The 22727-nt window shown below is 38.8% G+C and overlaps 1 protein-coding gene across 1 annotated transcript in view; it reads right to left on the reverse strand.

Moving 5' to 3' along the window:
- cdh4 (cadherin 4, type 1, R-cadherin (retinal)) overlaps positions 1–18124 on the reverse strand; it is a 332586-nt gene extending 314462 nt beyond the window's left edge. Inside the window, exons 1-2 of the mRNA XM_051672704.1 lie at positions 17926–18124; positions 16129–16240 (exon numbers count right to left, since the gene is read on the reverse strand). Coding sequence (XP_051528664.1) covers positions 16129–16240; positions 17926–17991 — 178 coding nt within the window. The 5' untranslated portion in view covers positions 17992–18124. The remainder of the gene's footprint in view (positions 1–16128; positions 16241–17925) is intronic.
- Positions 18125–22727: the final 4603 nt, after the last annotated feature.

A 22727-nucleotide genomic window follows, 5' to 3' on the forward strand; every position in this document is an offset into this window, starting at 1 on the left:
GTAGACCCTTTATGGTTTCTAATGATGTCTTACACTTATCTGTATGCCCAAAAATGAAGGCGTATTTTAAGTTGTTCCCAGCACCGGCGCGACCCCAGAGGGTTAACTGCTGATCTGCTGGGATTTTCACCAGCAACAGTCTCTTGAGTGTAAAGAGAATGGTGTGAAAAACAAAAAACAGCCAAAGAGCGGCAGTCCTTTGGATGAAAACGTCTTGTTGATGACAGCGGTCAACGGAGAATGGCCAGACTGGTTCGAGTTGACAGAAAGGCTATGGTAACTCAGATAAACCCTCTTTACAATTGTAGTGATCAGAATTGCATCTCAGAATGCATAACATGTCAAACCTTGAGGCGGATGTGCTACAACAGCAGAAGACCATGTTGGGTTCCACTTCTGTCAGCCAAGATCAGAAAACTGAGGCTGCAGTGGGCCTACCATTTGTGTACCTCAGCAGAAATACAGATTTGACATACCAGGCGATGTTTTTCCAGTCGTCTACTGTCCAGTTTTGGTGAGCTTGTGCCCACTGCAGCCTCAGTTTCCTGTTCTTAGCTGACAGTAGTGGTACCCGGAGGGGTAGCCCAGCCGCCTAAATGTTCGATGTGTTGTATGTTCAGAAATGATTTTCTGCATAGAACTGTTGTAACGATGTTATCTGGGTTACTGTCACCTTCCTGTCAGCTTGGACCAATCTGGCCATTCTCCTCTGACCTCTGTTATTAACAAGTCATTTTCGCCCACAGAACTGTTGTTCACTGGATGTTTTTTTTTCTTTTTTTCACACCATTCTCTTTATACACTAGAGACAGTTGTGCATGAAAATCCCAGGAGATCAGCAGTACTCAAACCAACCCATCTGGCACCAACAATCATGCCATGGTCTAAATCACTGAGATCACATTTTTCCCCATTCTGATGGTTGATGTGAACATTAACTGAAGCTCCTGACCCATATCTATCTATATATATATATAGTTTTCTTAAAAAAAAATCATTAGATTTTAAATTTGCAAAAATAGATTGCAAGTTAAACATCACACTAGTGAAAATTTTAAATCAGCAGAATTACATTCAATCGTGTTAAATTCAATACATCAACATCAATATGTTTTCTTTTCAAAGGCAGTCTGATCAAGGTCTTGCTGCACCGAGAAACAAAACCTTAATCTCAGTATAATGACCTTAAGCACCAAAGCATCCACACCTGAAAATACTTAGTCTGAATATAACTCTAAGCGATGAGGCCAATGCAAATGAGAAATGCCTTGCCGAACGAAGCCTGGCTAATACACACAACCAGCAGTGAAAAGTCTGCCTTTAAGACGAAAATCCAATCTGATTTTTATTCAAATAGACATAGAACCATGGTTTCATTAGAAAACTTAATTAAGAACTGCTAGGTGAGTGCTGGCAAGATAGAGAGACAGATGGGGAGAATAAAGATAGAGGGGGTGATCCACACAAGCACATTTTTTTCTCTTTAATAGAGATTGATAAACCCCACTCACTATGAACCTTGTGGAAAAACTAGATGGAAATGCAATGGAAAAGTAAATCAGGCATAAAACAAACCGAGCTCATGTGTATGGTACACTCTTATTTGCTTAGTCCACTTGAGCCGAGCGGTAGACCTTGCAGGTTTCTTTTGAATAAAATCAGACAATATGCAGGATATCACTTTCGCATCTGAGAGGAAAGTGCAGATCTTGTTTTCTTCAGACGTGAAAAGTGTGTAACATCCTTGAGCGATACAGAGCAGATACAGTAAACAAGAAATGTCAATCGCTGTTTATGCACTAATCACTAAACTGCTTATTGAGAAATCAAAAGCTATAAGCTCTGTAATCAGCTATTTTACAATAAATAGCCATGGGAAATAAGGAAATAGGAGGAAATGAAAAAATATATTCTACAAAAAGGAAAATAGAATTTTAAATTAATAATACTATTTATTCATAATAATCATAATAAACAACTTATTTTTTATTTCCTGTATGAAAATAACATGCTTGTAGTGCAGCAAAAGAATAGTGTAAGATTTAGGTTAGCTTAGGTTTTGTATAAATTAAATGCTATCATTGTCATGACACTCAGCATGTGTCTTGTTTCCTACCGACTCTGAATCAACAACTTGCAAGCACTGTAAATCTTCACCTAGTAATACTATAGTTCATTAGCGCAGCTGTAGGTGATTTGTGGATTTTATAGACTTGGTGCATTGATATAGAAATCAACTGATGTGCAGTTACAGGTGTGCGTATATATCATCTGTTTTACAGCATTGGATGTGGCTCATCCAATCAGATTGATGAGTCGTAACAACCTGTTTTATAATAAACTCTTTAGCCTGTTCTGTTTGTGACTGCGAAGACACACAAAGGGCTCAAGCAGTACCATCCTAATGAGCTTCTATCAATGTCTGTATCCACGAGAGGCTCCACAGCACAGCGCAAGTATGTAGAGCAATGTGTTTGCTGGATAATGAGGTAAACTTCAAGACACGACTGGAACACAGAGGGAGAACTCGGGAGTCCATGCACTGAGCGTCTCCATCTCACAAGTGGAGTCCTAGTTTTGATTTTGTGTAAAACAGCCATAAAACCTCTGCATGGTTTAATTGTCATCCTTGAAGGAGTGGCATATTTTTTTAAAGTAAAAGCATGAAGTGGGGACCAAGGGTTCAAGGCATAGCTGGTTAGAATCGGCAGTAGCCAATTTTGTGAAGAATATTTGTTGCAATATACACATTGCAAATGTTTAAATAAATGAAAGAACATGATTCACCAGTGCCCAAATTATGGAGTGCTCTTAAAAGCGACTTGAAATGGCCTAATACACGTTACAGCTCAGGATCACAAGTGAAGGGCTGGAAACTACGCATGTTCTTATAGTTCTTTTAGCCAATCAACGTCATCATAACATTATTATCCTGCGTCCCCACAGTAATTAGTAACATTACATTTACAGAACAAGGGCCTCATGTATAAATGTTCCACACACACAATAATGATGCATACACCGCCTCTAACGCTAACATGGGATTTATAAAAAGTAAACTTGACATGAAAATGTGCGCACTGCCACGCAAGCTCTATCCCTTGCATATGCGCTGTTTTGCTGTGTTTGGTCAGTTAGCGACACCACTGGCAAAAAGTGCAACAAGGAACGAGTGATCTTCCATGTCTGTTATTGTAGCAGATTTGCCATCCTCTGTCTACATATGGATTGTGGAGATCTAATAATCCTTAATTATTACTTGCCAATTGTATCCACTTTAGTAGTTACACTGAACATGAATAATTGATACATGCATTATACATATGTCCTGAAATCAACGAGTAAGCAATAAAATTAGCTGATATTAATAAATGCCGCTCTGAATGACAATTGCAGCATTAGCACTTTTAGAAGACTTAGCGCAAGGATGGATCAGGAGGGAGCGTGTGTCTCGGGACCACACTGATTTTTGGGCCCATGATGATGACTGGTTTATGAGCATAAGTTAGGTATGTTAATATTATAATAATAAATATTATTATAATAAAGGTAATAAGGTAAATATTATAATAATAAGATATATTCTCTGTTAACAAGTCTTAATGTACAATCATGTTTCTCAGGTAAATTGATCTTGTTTAAAGGATGTTTAGCTATTTTTATACTAAAACATGTTTATTAAAAAATCATTTTTAGCAGCAGTGTCTATTCACAAGCAACATGTAGGCTTCAGTCTGTATTATCTTCTGTTTTCCTGGCTTCTCGCATCGTTAAACACAGTAGTGTCACATGTATGGATGGCAATATGCACATGGTAATTTTATGTAGATGAGGTAATGCATAGTAAAAACAGGCGCTGTATGCTCAATATATGGTTATTTCGGGAGAGTACGCACTCATGTACGCACAGTCTTCCGCTAACTGGGATTTAGAAAGGCAAGTTTGCGCAGGATCTGACGTACACACTTTTCCCAATTTAGGCGTATGCCAAATTATAGTGTAAAACCTAAGCAAGTCTTTATACATGAGGCCCCTGGTGACTGATTAACTCTTCTATTGCGTTCGGGTAATTTTTGACCCAGCAGAGGTAAATCATAATTTTGAAATACCACATAGTTTTTCATAAGGGAACCAAACTTTGTTGGTGACTTTGTCAAGACTACCAAAAATTGTTTACAAGCACGCACACACAAACACATTCAGTTTCACACACACTCACACAAAGAACTGACAAATCAGATGTAACAAACATAACAAATAAACTACATCAAAGGAAAAACTGCCTAAAGGGAGATGTGGCAAGAGCAAAATTTCAAGCATACATAGTCTGAATAAGGGTTGAAGGAAGAAAAGTCCACATTTTACTTTGCCGCCCTCGACAGACTGATCTGATAATGAACCAGCTTGCAGCATAAGCACGCTGTGGCAGCAGGGGCATGGTCGAGCGTTCGTACGGAGAGGGAGAATGCGGTAAGGGTGCACACACCTGAGCGCTATAATGTCTAACACCTGTTTCTGTTTGAAGTAAGCACTAGGGAGAGCGATAAAAAGGGACCACGCCAGTGACAAGGGGAGAGAGCTACCAGTCAGAGAGAGACTATACAAAACCTGAAGCTAATGAGTGTGATGCTGAAAAGCGATTTTGAGTTTGTTTATTAAAAGTTATACCTTTGAGTTGAAGCCTAAGTTTCCATGTCCCCCCATCACTGAACGCTACACACACATTAACATTTAGCAGTTCATGCAATAAAGAGGAATACATTTTGTTTAAAAACACTGTATACTAGTACAGATGTTGTGTAGTTGTGTTGTATATTTGTTTTGATGTTGTTTGGTTGGAAAAAAGTAGATATGGTTGCATAGATTTTGACTACTGAGTTGTTTTTCAGCAGTAATAAGTAATTAATTAATATGGGAGTTAATAGGAAAATTACTAGAAATCCTCACTTTAAATATTTATATAAATATAATGCAATGTTATATTAAAATGAAATTTCATATAATCCTTGATTAAAAAAAAATATATTTTCATATGTATCACATTGATTTAGCTGTAGTAATGTATATTTTTAAATGTTAAAGAATTTCTAAATGTTTTAATAAAAACAAAACTGACATCATACATAACAACATTGATATTTTTCAGTTAACATGCCAAAAATATATAACTTTTTACATGTATGAACAGCTAAGTTAACAACGAGCTACAATATGGTTTTTGATGAAAACAATTGGATTATAAATGTTTTATAAGCTTAAAATTCCACCTGGTCAAAACTGACCCGCAAATGCATAATGTGTACAGTATGTAGATTTTGAACTGAGAGCCCATGAGCAAAGATTGCAGACTTTAAATCGTGTACTTCTGGGAGGTTATGCGCCAACAGAGGACCAATCAGCTTACAATATGCGAGCTGATTGGCTTAACATGTCACATGTTAGCTGACTGGCTAACAGATAACAAGTCGAAGAACCTATCAGCTTGTGCCACACAGAATTCCATGGCTGAACGTTGCTCATTTAGATGAATAGGAATGTTAATGTATAACTTTCTCCAGGTATTGTAGACCTCCATGGTGGGGACAGACTATATTTTATCGATGATAAAATACTGCATATAGAATATCCAGAAAATCCAAGCAGGCACTACATTTTGAGGCACTGCAATTGCAACAAATCTGCCAGAAAAGTCAAATGACTCTGCATAAGCTCTAGTAATTAAGAAGATTAATGGCCGCCTCTGAACTAATGGCCAAGGCAACTGACTTCCATTTCCCACCAGCACTGTGTTGGATATTAAAGGGTTATGCACTGAAGTTCATCGCTTATGTTCTCTTGAACACATTCTGACAGCATCCTTTCAGACTACCATTCAGAGGTAAGTGCAACTCAAATCAGATTGTTCTTTATTGTGCGAGCATGTACCTGTACTCCCACCATCTCCATCTCTCTGTCTTTGCCTTCATAGTGCCTGATCCTGCTTTTAGTCCAAGATGATGGCTTACACTACAATGTGCAATCAGAGGATTATCCGTTTTCATGGCCTATCTCTCCCAGATGGGTTCTTCCATGAAAAAGGCCCATGCTCAAATGGACTTCATGAACAACATGCTCTTGAAAACATGAAATTTATCATGCATATGAATCCTATTATTTTCATAAAATATACTCTAAGTGGGGTCCAAAAGTCTGAAACCACTATTGAAAATGCATCGATCTTGCCATTTCTAACTGAATACAAAATTATATTATCAGCATAACAATTTTAGTAATACAGTAGGTGTAATGCTTGTTGGAGGGACAAGACAAGAGAGGGTGGATCTATATGCATATTTTTAATAATAAAAGATGATACAACAAGGAAGGTTATGACTCCGAAGACAAAGTAACAAAACACTACAGCCTTGAAAGGTAACAAGGACAAGAACTGACAAGGAACAACTGAAACTGAGGGGTATATATACATATGAAGACTAGAGTAAACTAGGGACAGCTGGAAATAATCAGGGAGGAAATCAGGAACATAGACATGACAACCCCCCCCCACCCCTTTAAAGGGCGACTCCTGGCACCCAAAAAAAGAAAAATGTTGATATTCCAGGGCGGAGCAGTGGCCAGAGAAGTGGTTCCAGGAAGGGAGCGGGGTCCACAGGTTTGGGAGGTGGCTCCAGGAAAGAAGCAGGGTCTGGCAGTTTGAGAGGTGGCTCCAGGAAGGGAACGGGGGGGATCAGGAGACCAGGACGGAACTGGCAGAGGGTCAGGGGGCAGAGCCACAGGGGCGGAGCTGCTGATGGTGAAGACCCAGGGGGCGGAGCCACAGTTGGTTCAGAGAGTTGAGTCTCAGGATGCGGAGCCGAAGGCGGTGCGGGCGGAGCAGCTGGAGGAGCAGGGATTTGAGTCTCAGGAGGAGGAGCCAGAGGTAGAGCGGGTTGAGCCTCAGGAAGAGCAGAGATTTGAGCTTCAGGAGGAGGAGCCGGAGGCAGAGTGGGCAGAACCGCTCAGGGATTTGAGACTCTGGAGGCAGAGCCGCAGGGGTTGGAGCAGTAGGCAGCTCAGGAGAAAGTGCTGCAGGAGGTGGAGTGGGCAGAGCCACAGCAGGCTTAGGGAATTGAGTCTCTGGAGGTGGAGCCGCAGGGGTTGAGCAGTAGGCAGCTCAGGCGATGTTGGAAGAGGAGTATCAGAAGAGGCAGACGGAGTCTCGAGAGAAGGAGCGGGTAGAACTGCTGGAGGAAGAGTTTCAGAAGAGGTGGACGAAGCCACAGGAGGAACGGGCGGAGTCGTGGAAGACTCAGAAGGCAGAGTCGTCATAGTCAGGAGCGCTGGCAATGACAGGGAAATGGCCTCCATGGCCATGGGCACAGGCAGTGATAGGGAAACAGCCTCTGTGGCCATGAACACTGGCAGTAACAGGGGAACAACCTCTGAGATCATAAGCACTGGCAGCGACTGGGGAACGACCTCTGTGGTCATGAGCACAGGCAGTGGCAGGGGAGTAGGACGACCCCTCCTCCTCCTCCTCCTCCTCCTCCTCCTCCTCCTCCTCCTCCTCCTCCTCCTCCTCCTCCTCCGGACGGCCATGAGCACTGCTGTGGGAGGCTCAGAAGGCGGAGCCGTGGGAGGCTCAATAAAGGAAGGCGGAGACATGGGAGGCTCGAGGGCCAGAGCTCTGGGAGGCTCAATGAAGTGGATCTCCAGGACCACAGAGGTTGGAGAGAAAGTGGTCTCCACTGAAGGGAGCTCAGAGACCACTGGAACCACCAAAATTACTTTAGGGCTGGAGCTGGCATGAAAGCTGGTTCTGGGACGGACACGGCTTCAAATGCTTGCTCTGTCATGGACTAGGCTTGTATTGCTAGCTCTGGGACGGATGAGGCTTGCAACGTTAGCTCTGGGATGGACGAGGCTTCAAATGCTGGCTCTGGGACGGGCAAGGCTTCAGGGACTGGCTCTCTGACCATGGCAGGCATGGGCGCTGGCTCGTTTACCGTGGCAGGCGTGGGCGCTGGCTCGTTTACCATGGCAGGTGTGGGCTTGTTTACCGTGGCAGGCGGTGGCAAGGGAACGGCTTCTGTCGAGGGTGTCTCTGGAACCTGTGAGCGGAGCAGAATGGAGAAGCCTCATTTTGCCTCGGAGCATGCATCTCCAGTGTTGCCCTCACATATTCCCTCCATGTGAGATTTCCCATCTCAGGCAGCTCCATATTCCGTCGACAATTTAGTCCAATTCAGTAAAAAGATTTGAGATGGTTGTCTGCGAAATCTGAGGTTAGTAATGGTGCAAAAGTGAAGCGATTACTCCCTGATGGGTATGTCCATACGGGAAAGACTGATGAAAAAAATCTGCTAGATCCAGAGCTGGTCAGTTCTTCTGTAACACTTGTTGGAGGGATGAGATGAGAGAGGGTGGATCTAGATGCAGATTATTTTAATAATAAACAAATGAAGATGATACAACAAGGAAGGTTATAACTCAAAAGACAAAGTAACAAAACACTACAGCCTTGAACTGACAAGGAACATCTGAAACTGAGGGGTATATATACACATGAAAACTAATGAGTAAACTAGGGACAGCTGGAAACACTCAGGGAGGAAATCAGGAACATAGACATGACAAGGAAAATACCAACACTTCAAATTAAGAGTCCTATATAATTTCAACATTAAAGTCTCTGGAAATAGAATGATGACAAAAGGGGTTCATATGGTGACAGTAAGTTTAACTGGATTTATATTATTATTATTAATATTATTATTATTATTATTATTATTATTATTATTTCTTAGTATTTGGTATGTCTCCCTTTTGCTTTAATGACAGCATGCACTCGAGCTGGGATGGACTCCATAAGTTTGTGCAAAACCTGATGATCCATGTTCTCCCAGCATGATTTGATAATGTTCCAAAGAGCATCTTGTGTGCTTCAGTGCAAGCAAGGATATCTGACCTTTTGTACAAATAAGTTATTATCAAGGTCAAGAATGTGCTCACATTTGATTAGTACCCTAGAAATTCATTCTTTTTACAAAATTAATTTTATGAAATATCTCTTGATTTTAACATTTTCAAAATACTACAACTATTTCCAGGTTTAAATGAAAAAAACTCATTTTTCTAAATTTTCATTGTCATCTCAAACTTTTGGACCTCACTGTTCATCTGCTAAATCTTAGTGCATCCATGTATATTAACATATTTTCATATAAACTATGTGTCAACACAGCAAGATGGGCTGTTTATGCATATATTTATACTTCTATAAATGTATATAAACGCCGGAAGACATGACGAAACATAATAAAACATAGGAAAAAACATAAAATATAATTATATTCCTCAGAGCAAGACCACCTCCCTCACTAAACTATAACATCATCATTCAACGTTACATGTGATTCAAAACTTACCATTTAGGGCCTAGAATCCAATGTTGTAAAACACAAATGCTTACCATACCTATGTACTGTGGGTATGTAGGTTACTTTTATATGCTCCTGGGGCCAGCTGAATATGTGCCAAGCATGGCATTTATATTTTGTCAGCATAAATGACGACTGATGAATCTTTTCACAAACTGAGTGAAGATGAATTATGTCTAGTGAAGAAAAGTGCCTGAAGGGACTAACGCTGTCTGTTTTCACTGTGTAAAGATATTAGGAAGGTTGGATAGTTGAAATATCACTCCTCCATTTAGAATACTTAAATTGAGGACATTGTCTTTAATGAGCTCGTTATCCTTGATAAAAGTGATTGTGTGGATTAAAGGATAATAGGTTTAAATGTGCTGCTGTTGCCGTAATATCCAAACTTTGCTATAATTAAATGAGCGCACAAACACCTTTGTAAATGAATAAAAAATAAACACAACAAGCTACTCGTGTAATTGAACGGAATCAGCAAACTGCATCGCAAGGGGCTGGGAGTCCAGCGGACAGATGGCAGATTCATGACTACTCTGCCAGTGAAAGAGTCATATATGATTCTGTTTGGATGGCCAAGCTTTAGAGACCAATGCTAAGCAGTACCTAGAGAACTGAGATGAATCACATACTCTCACCCCAGCGCACCATGGCCATATTAAACATGGAGACAACTCAAGCGGAACTTTCAACTCTCAATTTCTCTTGCCGAGTTAAATTCTCAGACCACACCGCACTCCTGAGAATTCTCAACTCGACATCCAAAGCAGTATTAACATTCCTGAGGTCATAAACCAATGTTTACAGCTATAGGATGTCTGCTAAATTGACACTAGATTTTCTCATCTTGACTGCATCTTTACGCCTCCACCGAGTGCACAAGCTCACCCATTACTTTCCCCTATGACGGTTCTGGGTTACACAAGGCTGTTATCATTAACGTCCCTGTGAGGTGACCCCACTCCCTGATTAATGTAAGCACAGCGTAGTTCTAGCGGGAAGACTAGCAGTTGTACAAAATTGCACCATTAGCTAGGTAACTCCTAGCCAATCACATGTAAGCCATTGCTTTATAAGTCTGCTCACTATCTATCACATTGCTGTTTCAGTGTGCTAACACGGCAACCTCCACCACCCAACCGCCACCAGTTGAGTCCCGTCCTGCAAGGGGGTAGGCTCCTCGCCTCTGCCTCCTATCTCCGGCAGGATATGATGGTTCCGAGTACAACTTCTTCGGACTGCCAGACGGGGCTTACAACAAAGAGAGACATTACATTTCTGTTTTATATTTATCAAATATAAATGTCATCTTAAATTTCACTCAGGTATGTGAGTCTTCCTGATAGAACTATGGTTCCCCTGAACACATCACCCTTCCTCCAGGCCAGTAACTGTACATGAATCACTCTCTATAAAGGCTTATACTGCAGCATAGCGATATACACCCAAGTGCCAAGTTGTGCTGGGGTAAGCATGTTTTTAGAATTAAGAGTGCACTATTGGATATTGAAGTAAAGGTGGCTGCCAGCAGAGTATTGGATATTGTGAGTATAGGCTTGAGAGTCAATCTGAGCAAAACTCTCATATCTAAATCCGTGAGAAAACAAAATGATTGACTCACTTTGACACGTACGTTTAACACTCTACCAACTTGTTGTGTAACAAACACCATCTGACATGTCAGTGACTGACAATGTTCCTTCAGCATCTCTACAGATTTAAGCAAACAGTCCTTAAAAGTACAAGATCAGGGAAAAGTACTAATTTGTGGTCTTTCTAAAAGAAGTCTCTCTAAAAAATGTATTTAATATAAATGTAATGAAATATAAATAATTATAATAATAATTCATTAAAAACATTTTCTTTTTGTTGTTGATTTATGAACAGTTTGTACAATTTCTGCGATTACTATAAAGGCTCATAAGAATTTTTAACAAGCGTTCCCAGACCAGTGCAAAACTTCAAACTTTTTAAATTGAGCCGCAAAGCCATAAAAAAAAAAAAAAAAATCATCTGCATTCAGAGCCCTAAACATAACCACATTCATGTGAATAAAAACACTGATTACACTGATAACAGTTATTCTCAATCAAAGTTTGAATGTGGTGGAAAAAACATGTAGATGATCGAATCAATGTGCCATTTTCTTGTATGATTTGTTTCTGCAAGTCCAGTTTCTTTTTTCCTGACATCTTTTCTCCTACCATAACAGCAAAACCTATTCCACAGATAAAGCAAATCCCTGGGTTCACATATACACTCACACATACACAATGACAATGAAAGGCGACAGAATAAAAGGATGGTTAAAATATTGCTGAAAAGAAGTGGGAAAGAATAGAGGAACTGTATTACATGCAGGACAGAGGGGGAGCTAAAAAAAAAAGAAAAAGCTTAAAGCTCAAAGCTCAAAGCGACAAACACCCAGCGGGAGTCGAACAGAAGATTTAAATGAGGCTTCTGTGGCTAGCCATGCCACTGAACTATCCATTAAATTCAGATTATCTGTTTCTTTACTTTTTTATTCATTTTTGTTTTTAATCATCTTCCCGAGGTTTGTCTGATAGTCCAACTAAAGCTGAATAATATGTATATTGATTGCGATCAGTAGGAGACACTGGCTTTGTGCATTTTATTAATGTTACTATGAGCCAAGTGCTCTCTGTGCAATGGTTTGGAGCGTGCACATGCTTGACACCCACCAAGAAAAAAGGAAGCATTTTGCATGCATTGTTTTTGGCACAGCATTGATACGTGTCTTTAAAAATATCACCTGATGTTACAGAGACATTCAAAATTCCTTTTGTGTATTTCAGTTTCAGTGTTCTAATTGCATTACTGTTCCTTTGTGTTCTATCAACATTCCACATGCCGCAAAATCTGCATCTCTAGCTGCTCCTCCTTCATAAAACCTCTATTTGTGCTTATTATTCTGCACTATGCTTATTTAGCATTCACCGTGTTTTTGCAAGTAGCATTTATGGCATGATATTGATAACCACAAAATTTAATTTAAACTCATCCCTCCTTTTCTTTAAAAAAATACAAATAAATCAAGGTCACAGTGAGAAACTTACTTTACAATGGAAGTGAATGGGGCCAATTTTTGGCGGGTTTAAAAGTAGAAATATGAAACCTATAATGTTATAAAAGCACTTACAATAATTCTTAAGTTAAAACTCATGTTATATTTGAGCTGTTAAGTTGTTTAAATTGTCCTTTTAACACTGGTTTGGGGGATTTAGGAGTTACGGGTTGTGTTGCTTCCATTGTAAAGTAAGTTTCTCACTGTGACCTTGATTTTGGAACCTGGGAGTGGTGGTAGATGACCAGCTTAATTTTACCGCCCACATCTCATCAACCACCCGGTCTTGCAGATTTGTGCTCTACAACATCAGGAAAATCAGACCTTTTCTGTCTGAATATGCTGCATAGCTCCTGGTCCAAGCTCTGGTCATTTCAAGACTGGACTACTGTAATGCTTTGTTGGCTGGCCTACCAGCTAACACAATTAACACTCTGGGGTCTGAGGGTGTTTTGGGCCCTGGAGAAGTTTTGACATGTCTTGACATTTGTGCTTTTTTCAGTTGCTTAAAAACATATTAATGGCTAAAGTCTGATAACACTGTATTCAGCACAAACTGGGCTACAATAATATGTGAACAACATGTATATACATGTTTGTATTTTTGAGAAAATAATGTTTATGCATGGTTTTTGAAAAAACAAAAATTTTAAGTCACAGAAATAAGGCCATATAACACATACTAAATATTTGTTTACAAGACTTTTGAGAACTGGATCTTGTAGCCTAGAGTTTTTGCTACAAAAATGATGTGAAAACCATCCTGATCACTCATTCATACAAAACAATATAGTTATTTAACTTTTGTAAGACACTTTTAGTGTTAGAAAGGCCATATGCGCGAAGGCGTGGATGATCATGAATATTGAAGTGATTCACACCTGAGGAGACAAAGACCCCTCCCCTGAGAGAGAATGAAAGTGAGGAGACTTAATGATTGAATGTATTGTTTGTAGCTTATTCACAAAATCAAGTTTAAGTTAAAAGAAGTAATCTGACAATACATTTTCTTCACATAAAGACTTTACTTAAAAATTTAGACCTACACTACCGTTTAAAAGTTTTAGATCTGTAAGTATCTTCTGCTAACCAAGGCTGCATTTATTTGATCCAAAATACAGCAAAAACAGTGATATTGTGAAATATTTTTTACAATTTAAAATAACTGTTTTCTATTTGAATATATTGTAAAATGCAATTTATTCCTGTGATCAAAGCTGAATTTTCAGCATCATTACTGCAGTCTTCAGTGTCACATGATCCTTCAGAAATCATTCTAATATGCTGATTTTCTAATATGGGCATATTTACAGCACATTTTACACATATACACCCGAACAGATATTTGCAAGCACAAGCTTCGTTGATGATAATGAGGCAGCAGAAACACTAGTTAAAATCTAATCTAAACATTCATATTATTACATATTATATTTATATCATACAGCATACAATTTAAATACCTGCTTTAGCTGAAACAACATTTAAATGTAACTAAATCTTGCCTATTAGGACATATTTCAAATGTTAATACTCTGAATCCTGGCTGGCAAGTCTGGAAATAGTCCAACTAGTAAAATATGTACATGTTTATATAAAATAGCATGTCAACTAATATGTAAGTAAAACTAAAAGACTTATCCGAAATTGTATCCTCGGCTGGATCAAGTCATTCTTCAAAATGAAACATTCCTCGTCGGATTCCCGCTCTTCTTCTGAGGAAAATGCAAACTCTTCATCACTATCCAGGAGCTTCCTCACCTGTGTAGCGTGCCATCTTCCAAACACGCAGAAAAGTGAATGAACTTGATGTTTTTTAAGGAATTGTTGGGGGCGTTTACCATTTGCATTGATCGCCTCAGCACATTACCGTATGAATAGCGTGCTCTGCTGCTGGGTGTGATCATATTAGCGATAATTAGCTGAGCCAGGAGAAACTGTACATCACTTTGTTTCATACAGATTACATTGCAGGAGAATATTTGTTTTAAATTTTAATTGTTTTATTTAAAAGTAGACATTTTAAGCTTTCTTTAGACATATGTTTCATGTTTGTCTGATAAGTATTCGCGGAGTTTCAGTTCATTTTTGTGACGTGTTTCAGAAAGATGCTTGCGGAGACAGAGACGGCTGAAAGCGCACCCTATTTATTTTCTTTATTTTACAAAAGCACAAGGTTTTGTTGTTATTGTGAGTGTACACAAATAAAAGTAGACCCTTTATAGTCTCTAATGATGTCTTACACTTATCTGTATGCCCAAAAATGACGGATTATTTCAAGTTGTTTCCGCTGTTATGAGGAAAAAACTCCAGCAGAACGCGCCGCCGCGTCCGTCGACCCCAGAGGGTTAAGCCACTGCAGATGGTCCAGAATGCAGCAGTGCATCTGGTCATCAATCAGCCAAAAAGGGCTCATGTCACCCCACTCTTGATTTCACTTCACTGGCTACCTGTAGCTACCAGCAACAAGGCTTTGACTCTGGCCTTCAGGACAGCCAATGGAGCCGCACCCTCTTAATTCAATTCAATTCAATTCTCCAGGTCTATGCTCAAACTTGCTCTCTGCAATCTATGAATGAACGGCGCCTGGTGGTCCCATCACAAAGAGGCTCAAAGTCTGTTTCATGATCTTTCACTTTCTCTGTTCCACTGTGGTGGAATGAGCTTCCAACTCCACACAATCTGCTGATACCATCTCAACATTCAAGAACCAGCTGAAAACACATCTGTTCCGCGAGCACTTAACCAATCCACACTAATTACACTTACTATTGAACATAACTTGCACTTACTGTAAAAAAAAATAAAAATAAAAAAATACTTCTGTCTCTTTCTTCTGCGCTAGCACCTATACTACTCCAGCCACCTTGAGAGCTTGGCAGTACAACACTGTAGATGTTGTTGAACTTTACATGACAAACTGCTTGCTATGTTCCTCATTTGTAAGTCACTTTGGATAAAAGCGTCAGCTAAATGACTAAATGTAAAATGTAAATGTAACGTCACCATGGCAATGAAGTTGTAAAATTGGATATAACTTTACACAGAAAAAGTTAGTAAGCAATTTTATCATGTTTTAATCATGTTACCACGCATATTGTGGCTATACTTTTGAAACAGTCAGTATTTCAACGTTTACAGATTGGCCCCATTCACTTCCATTGTAGGGACAAGTACAAATAAATTTTTGTGGTAATCAACATTTTGCCACAATTGCTGTCGATGCTGCTTTGGAGAATCATATGTAAAGAGGGAGCAAAACACAACAAGTCTCAAAGCATCATCACTGCATAGATGTGAGTCAATTGTACTGGAGAATATTAGTACAACATCAGCTCAAATAAACTTATTTATCACCTGCTCTTTTGTCTTCTAATTATTTGGGAATTAATGTATAATCTCCATAAATATATGATATTTTAACAAAAAATGATATCTAAGATACTGCATATAGCCCACATGCATACAGAGAGAGAGAGAAATTGAGAAAGAGTGTGATGTTTCATGACTATTTACATTCACACACAAACCTGTTGCAAAAGCTCCACAGACTGTACCATACACACAAATAAACACTCGCAATAAATGTGCAGCTGGATCCTGCAATGCACTGCAAGCTCTTACCTTTGTGAATGTTCAGGCCTTGCAGCACACCCCTGGGGACAAACATGGTGTAGAAGCTCTGGGAGAAGCCTGGTCTACATGGAGCGATGGTCTGAGCGTTTCCGTGACTCCCCTGAGGAAGAGAGACATTATTGGCTATGAAGACACAGGACAGGGTGAGTGGTTAGGCAAATAAATTTTTGACCCCAGGGTTGTGGTTCTTAAGATTATCAAAACCGTTATAAATACCTTGAGGCAAACTCACAGAGCATGGATGCAGATGTTTTACTGCTGGGTAAGGGCTGCATAACAGTTCTTTAGGCCACAGCAGTGTGTGAATAAGCAACCCTTTGCTTCTATGCAAATATGTAAATCTACAACTAATTTTAAATGAAAGGCAGCAAATCTGCGATTTAATTCTCATCCTGTGGCATGCACTCTTATGCATTCTAATGGTGGTTAAATAAATTCACACAAGTGAAAACATCAAGAGCTTTTCTAAAAAAATTAATAAGAGCTAAATGAGCCTGTTTGATGATTAAAATAAACCAAGGGAAAAACAAGGATTAGAAATACAGGAAGTGCAGAGGAAAGATGGGTGTGCTGGAGTTCTGCCATGCAAATCAGTAGAGAAATTGTGCCATTATGGTGGCATCTATTTTAGGACACTGACCTAGTGTGTGTGTAAGTGTGTGCGTACGCATGAACGGATAGTGCTCACCATGGAGATTTAGCATAATTAGATGGTGGGTCATATTCAGGTTATCCCAGTCTCAGTATTGCGGGCTTCTCTAAAACGATTCTGGATTCAAGCTCAGGCCTTGAAGTGAACTGACAGAGAGGTTGCCTTTAGGGGTCTCTCTCTCTTCTCACCCCCCGCTTTGGCACCAGAGCAGAAACAACTATGAAAGTGAAATATCAAGGCAACAAAGAGCCAACACAGTGCTCTTTCATATATGCACAGAGGAAAAGTCTGTGTCAAAGCATCCCAACAGATCACATTAGTCAGAGGGCTGGGAGATGGTTACTTTTCTAAAGCCGTGCTGCCTCTGCCCACCATGTGAATAAAGCTCTATCGCTCTGTTTCACCCCAGCCGAATTTTGATTTTATTCTGAATGAGTCATCAAAGAGAGAATGTCAATATGTAGCAATACAGTATGTGTCATTTTCTTAACTTATATTTACTCAGCATCCCAAAAGCACTGAATTTTCATTTAGGCTAAATGTATGCATGTGTTTGTGTGTTTCTTGTACTTGCATGTATTATTTCTAAAATGTAAGTGTTTTATAATTCAAAAAGCTACAAGTTCCTTCATATCCTAATGTCAAATAAATATCTTCAGGTGGTCTCATTAATAGGAGATTGCATAATAAATACATTAATATGCATATAATGCATTTGAATATTCATATATATCCCTCCAGTATCCACTATTACTCGCCTACTCCCAGACATACCACAGGCATAGCCGCATCCTCTGCAATGTGTGTTAAAAGTGCAGCTGCAAGCGGTGAGAGCAATACTCCAGCTGACTGATAGACGACCAGTGTTCAAAATAAAACTGATTAACTTAACTGTCATTAAGAATGAAAATGGACCATAGCAGAAGTGTTATGAAAGCAATGTTTGATTTCCAAAGAGACAAAGTCAACGATCTATATATTCTTTGAAAGTAATCGCCAAAAAAACGCGCAAATAAAAGTGTGGTATTCCACTACCGCCGCAGTAATTTCACACTACGAGCGTCTATTTTCAAGCACTATTACTTCCGAAATGTTTGGAGAAAAAAAACAACACCAAAAACAGTTAGTCTTACCAAAGATGTGCCCACAACTGTGGCACACGCCACAATCATCGCGAAGGCTGTTTTCATTTTTGCCATCGTTCGCGGTGCAAAGGAGGCGGATGTTTGTTATTCACAAATTTGGTGATAATTCCTCGGAGATTTGCTTTCGGTAGCAGGGTTCCGCGAGCAACGCTGAGCGATGGGAGAGGATATTGTCCCAGTTGGTCCTGCGCTCTACTGCAGGTGGATAGGCGCTGTTCAGCTCAGCACCACTGCTTCGTTGGCGGCGTCACAACCGCTTCAACTCCTCCTACCGCAGCATACTGCTTAAAGACACACACTGAGACACACTACAGTACGCTTGGCAGTTATAACCAGGAACATAATATGCATATTGTGCTTATCTACTTTATATTAAAAACAGCCTGCAACTTAAAATCAAGATGTAATGATATTCCTGACTTTTCCTATACCATGGTTACCATAGTTTCCGCCCAGAATACAGTTTCTATTACTTGAATAAAACTGTAGTGATTTGGTATTAGTTACCACCGTCAAAAACAGAAAGAAAGAAAGTAAAAAATCAACAATTTTGAAAGAAAGATGCTGTTTAAAAGCAATCCTATATTAATTTATTACAGTTTGTGGTATTACATTTTTATATAGGCTACCGTTGAAGTCAGAAGTTTACATACACCTTAGCCAAATACATTTAAACTCAGTTTTTCACAATTCCTGACATTTAATCGTAGAAAAAGTTCCCTGTCTTAGGTCAGTTAGGATCACTACTTTATTTTAAGAATGTGAAATGTCAGAATAATAGTAGAGAGAATGATATATTTCAGCTTTTATGTCTTTCATCACATTCCCAGTGGGTCAGAAGTTTACATACACATTGTTAGTATTTGGTAGCATTGCCTTTAAATTGTTTAACTTGGGTCAAACGTTTTGGGTAGCCTTCCACAAGCTTCTCAAAATAAGTTGCTGGAATTTTGGCCCATTCCTCCAGACAGAGCTGGTGTAACTGAGTCAGGTTTGTAGGCCTCCTTGCTCGCACAAGCTTTTTTAGTTTTCCCCACAAATTTTCTATCGGATTGAGGTCAGGGCTTTGTGATGGCCACGCCAATACCTTGACTTTGTTGTCCTTGAGCCATTTTCCCACAACTTTGGAGGTATGCTTGGGGTCATTGTCCATTTGGAAGACCCATTTATGACTTAGCTTTAACTTCCTGGCTGATGTCTTGAGATGTTGCTTCAATATATCCACATAATTTCCCTCCCTCAAGATGCCATCTATTTTGTGAAGTGCACCAGTCCCTCCTGCAGCAAAGCACCCTGACAACATGCTGCTGCCTCCCCCATGCTTCACGGTTGGGATGGTGTTCTTCGGCTTTCAAGCATCACCCTTTTTCCTCCAAAAATAATGATGGTCATTATGGCCAAATAGTTTTAGGACATTTCTCCAAAAAGTAAAATCTTTATCCCCATGTGCACTTGCAAACTGTAGCCTGGTTTTTTTATGGCGGTTTTGGAGCAGTGGCTTCTTCCTTGCTGAGCAGCCTTTCCGGTTATGTCGATACAGGACTTGTTTTACTGTGGATATAGATACTTGTCTACCTGTTTCCTTCAGCATCTTCACAAGGTCCTTTGCTGTTAACATGGGATTGATTTGCATGGTCCCATGGTGTCTATACTTGCGTACTATTGTTTGTACAGATGAACATGGTACTTTCAGGCCTTTGGAAATTGCTCCCAAGGATGAACCAGACTTAAGGAGGTCCACAATTGTTTTTTTTTTTTTCTTTTTCTGAGGCCTTGGCTGATTTCTTTTGATTTTCCCATGATGTCAAGCAAAGAGGCACTGAGTTTGAAGGTTGGCCTTAAAATACATCCACAGGTACACCTCCAATTCAGTACACCTCCTATCAAAAGCTAATTGTCTAAAGGCATCACTTTCTGGAATTTTCCAAGCTGCTTAAAGGCACAGTTAACTTAGTGTATGTAAACTTCTGACCCACTGGAATTGTGATATAATCAATTAAAAGTTAATCAATCTGTCTGTAAACAATTGTTGGAAAAATTACTTGTGTCATGCACAAAGTAGATGTCCTAAATGACTTGCCAAACTATAGTTTGCTAATAATAAATCTGTGGAGTTGTTAAAAAATTAGTTTTAATGACTTCAACATAAATGTATGTAAACTTCTGACTTCAACTGTAATAACTGTAACTGAACTATGGTATTTTGGTGAGAACAATTGACTTGTTTCAGTCACTGGACTTTTTAATCGCAGTGGCCATAATTGTGATCATCAAAAGGGGGAGCAATGTCAGCGAATGGAAAAAAAAAAAATGTGCACGATATCAAGAAAAACCTCTATAATTGCTTTTGGTCCATGCTAAACCTCAGGGAGACTTAATACAGGTCTAAAGTCAGCAAATTTGACTTTCACAGGCATTTACATAAATGTAAAGGTACATCATTGTAAACATCTCTTATTCACAAGCTGGTCTGATTTGGTCACTATATATATATATATATACACACTACCGGTCAAAAGTTTTGAAACACTTGACTGAAATGTTTCTCATGATCTTAAAAATCTTTTGATCTGAAGGCGTATGCTTAAATGTTTGAAATTAGTTTTGTAGACAAAAATATAATTATGCCACCATATTAATTGATTTCATTATAAAACTAAAATTTAATTAAAAAAAAAAAAGTTTTTGAAATTGATGACTTGGACCAAATAATAAAGAAAAGCAGCCAATAAGTGCCCAACATAGATGGGAACTGCTTCAGTACTGTTTAAAAAGCATCCCAGGGTGATACCTCAAGAAGTTGGTTGAGAAAATGTCAAGAGTACATGTCTGCAAATTCTAAGCAAAGGGTGGCTACTCTGAAGATGCTAAACTATATCACAGTTTTGATTTATTTTGGATTTTGTTTAGTCACAACATAATTCCCATAGTTCCATTTATGTTATTCCATAGTTTTGATGAATTTACTATTATTCTAAAATGTGAAGAAAAAAAAACATAAAATAAAGAATAAGTGTTTCAAAACTTTTGACTTGTAGTGTATATATATATATATATATATATATATATATATATATATATATATATATATATATATATATATATAAACGTCTGAGATGACCGTATCTGTATGAATCTAAGAGTTGCTTTTAAAGCAGACAAAATAATGGTCAGCTTATAAGGAATACACAGAAAGCAACCGAGGCAAGTACACCTATGCAAGTATACCTGGAGTTGAACTACTTAATATTTAATATTAATTTAATACAGTGGTTTACTTACTGTATGTTGTCATGCATTTAAATACTGTCTCTGTGTTTTGGTGCGTAGTTAATTTATGAAAAATTCACCAAAAATGAAAATTCTCTCAACATTTACTAACGTATATATGACTTTCTTTCTCCTCCAGAACACATACAAAGTTTTTTTTAAATAATTTCTTGGCTCTGTAGGTCCATACAATGCAAGTTAATGGGGTCAAAAACTATAAAGCTCCAAAAAGCACATAAAGCAGCATAAAATTAATCCATTAGACTTCAGTGGTTTAATCCATGTTTTACAAAGCGATCCAATCAGTTTTTCGTGGAAACAGACCAAAATTTAACTACATTTTCACTATAGATCTTAACATCTTCATAATCACATGATGTGTTGTTTACTGATTAACAGTAGTATATACACCTTAAAGGTGCACTCAGTAACTTTTGTCTTTGTGTCATCTTGGACTTATACTGACACATAGCAGGTTGGATGCAGCATAATTTAAAATCAGTAGTTTTCAGTTTCAGATGCCATTGTAGAAATTTAGTATTTTCAGTCAGTCATGATTACTTTAATCAATGAGTGAAAGTGTCAAATAACAGAATGGTTTCTGAGATTAAGCGAACAGTTTTCGGCAGCCCCCATGTGTGGACCCTCTCCATGTAGAATAAAACAGCTTTAAATAAGGTTACTGATATGACTGGAGTTTTCATTTTAATGTGAGTGGTAATGACTTACTACAAATATTGCAAAATTATAATTCATATCTTTAGGAGTTAAACTTTTTTAAAGAGGAAAAAATTGTGCACCTTTAATTACACTCACTGAGCACTTTATTAGTAACACCTGTACGCCTACTTATACATGCAATTTTCTAATCAGCCAATCATGTGGAAGCAGTGCAATGCATACAATCATGCAGATACAGGTAAGGAGCTTCAGTTAATGTTCACATCAACCATCAGATTGGAGAAAAAAATTGATCTCAGTGATTTCAACCGTGGCATGATTGTGGTTGCCAGACGGTCTGGTTTCAGTATTTCTGTAACAGCCTAGGATTGTCATGCACAACAATCTCTAGAGTTTACTCAGAATGCTACCAAAAACAAAAAAACATCCAGTGAGTGGTAGTTTTGCAGACGGAAGCACCTTGTTCATGAGAGAGGTCAACAGAGAATGGCCAGACTGGTTCGAGCTGACAGAAAGGCTCAGATATCCACTCTGTACAATTGTAGTGAGCACAATAGCATCTCAGAATGCACAACAAGTCGAACATTGAGGCAGATGGACTACAACAGCAGAAGAACACGTCGGACACTTTTTTAGGACCATAGTGTTCCTAATAAAGTTCTCAGTGAGTGTACATACTGTATATTGACAATATAATGCTTTTTTATTTCATGTATTAGAATCTGTTACAGTGATTACAATTATACAGTCTGGCATCTTATTTGCATCCCACAGTGGAGCAAACTGAAGATATGTGGGGATTTTGGCCACAAACATGGCGGTGCAATCATATATTGACA

This window comes from Myxocyprinus asiaticus, chromosome 35, assembly GCF_019703515.2.
Source record: "Myxocyprinus asiaticus isolate MX2 ecotype Aquarium Trade chromosome 35, UBuf_Myxa_2, whole genome shotgun sequence".
Classification (NCBI taxonomy): Eukaryota; Metazoa; Chordata; class Actinopteri; order Cypriniformes; family Catostomidae; genus Myxocyprinus; species Myxocyprinus asiaticus.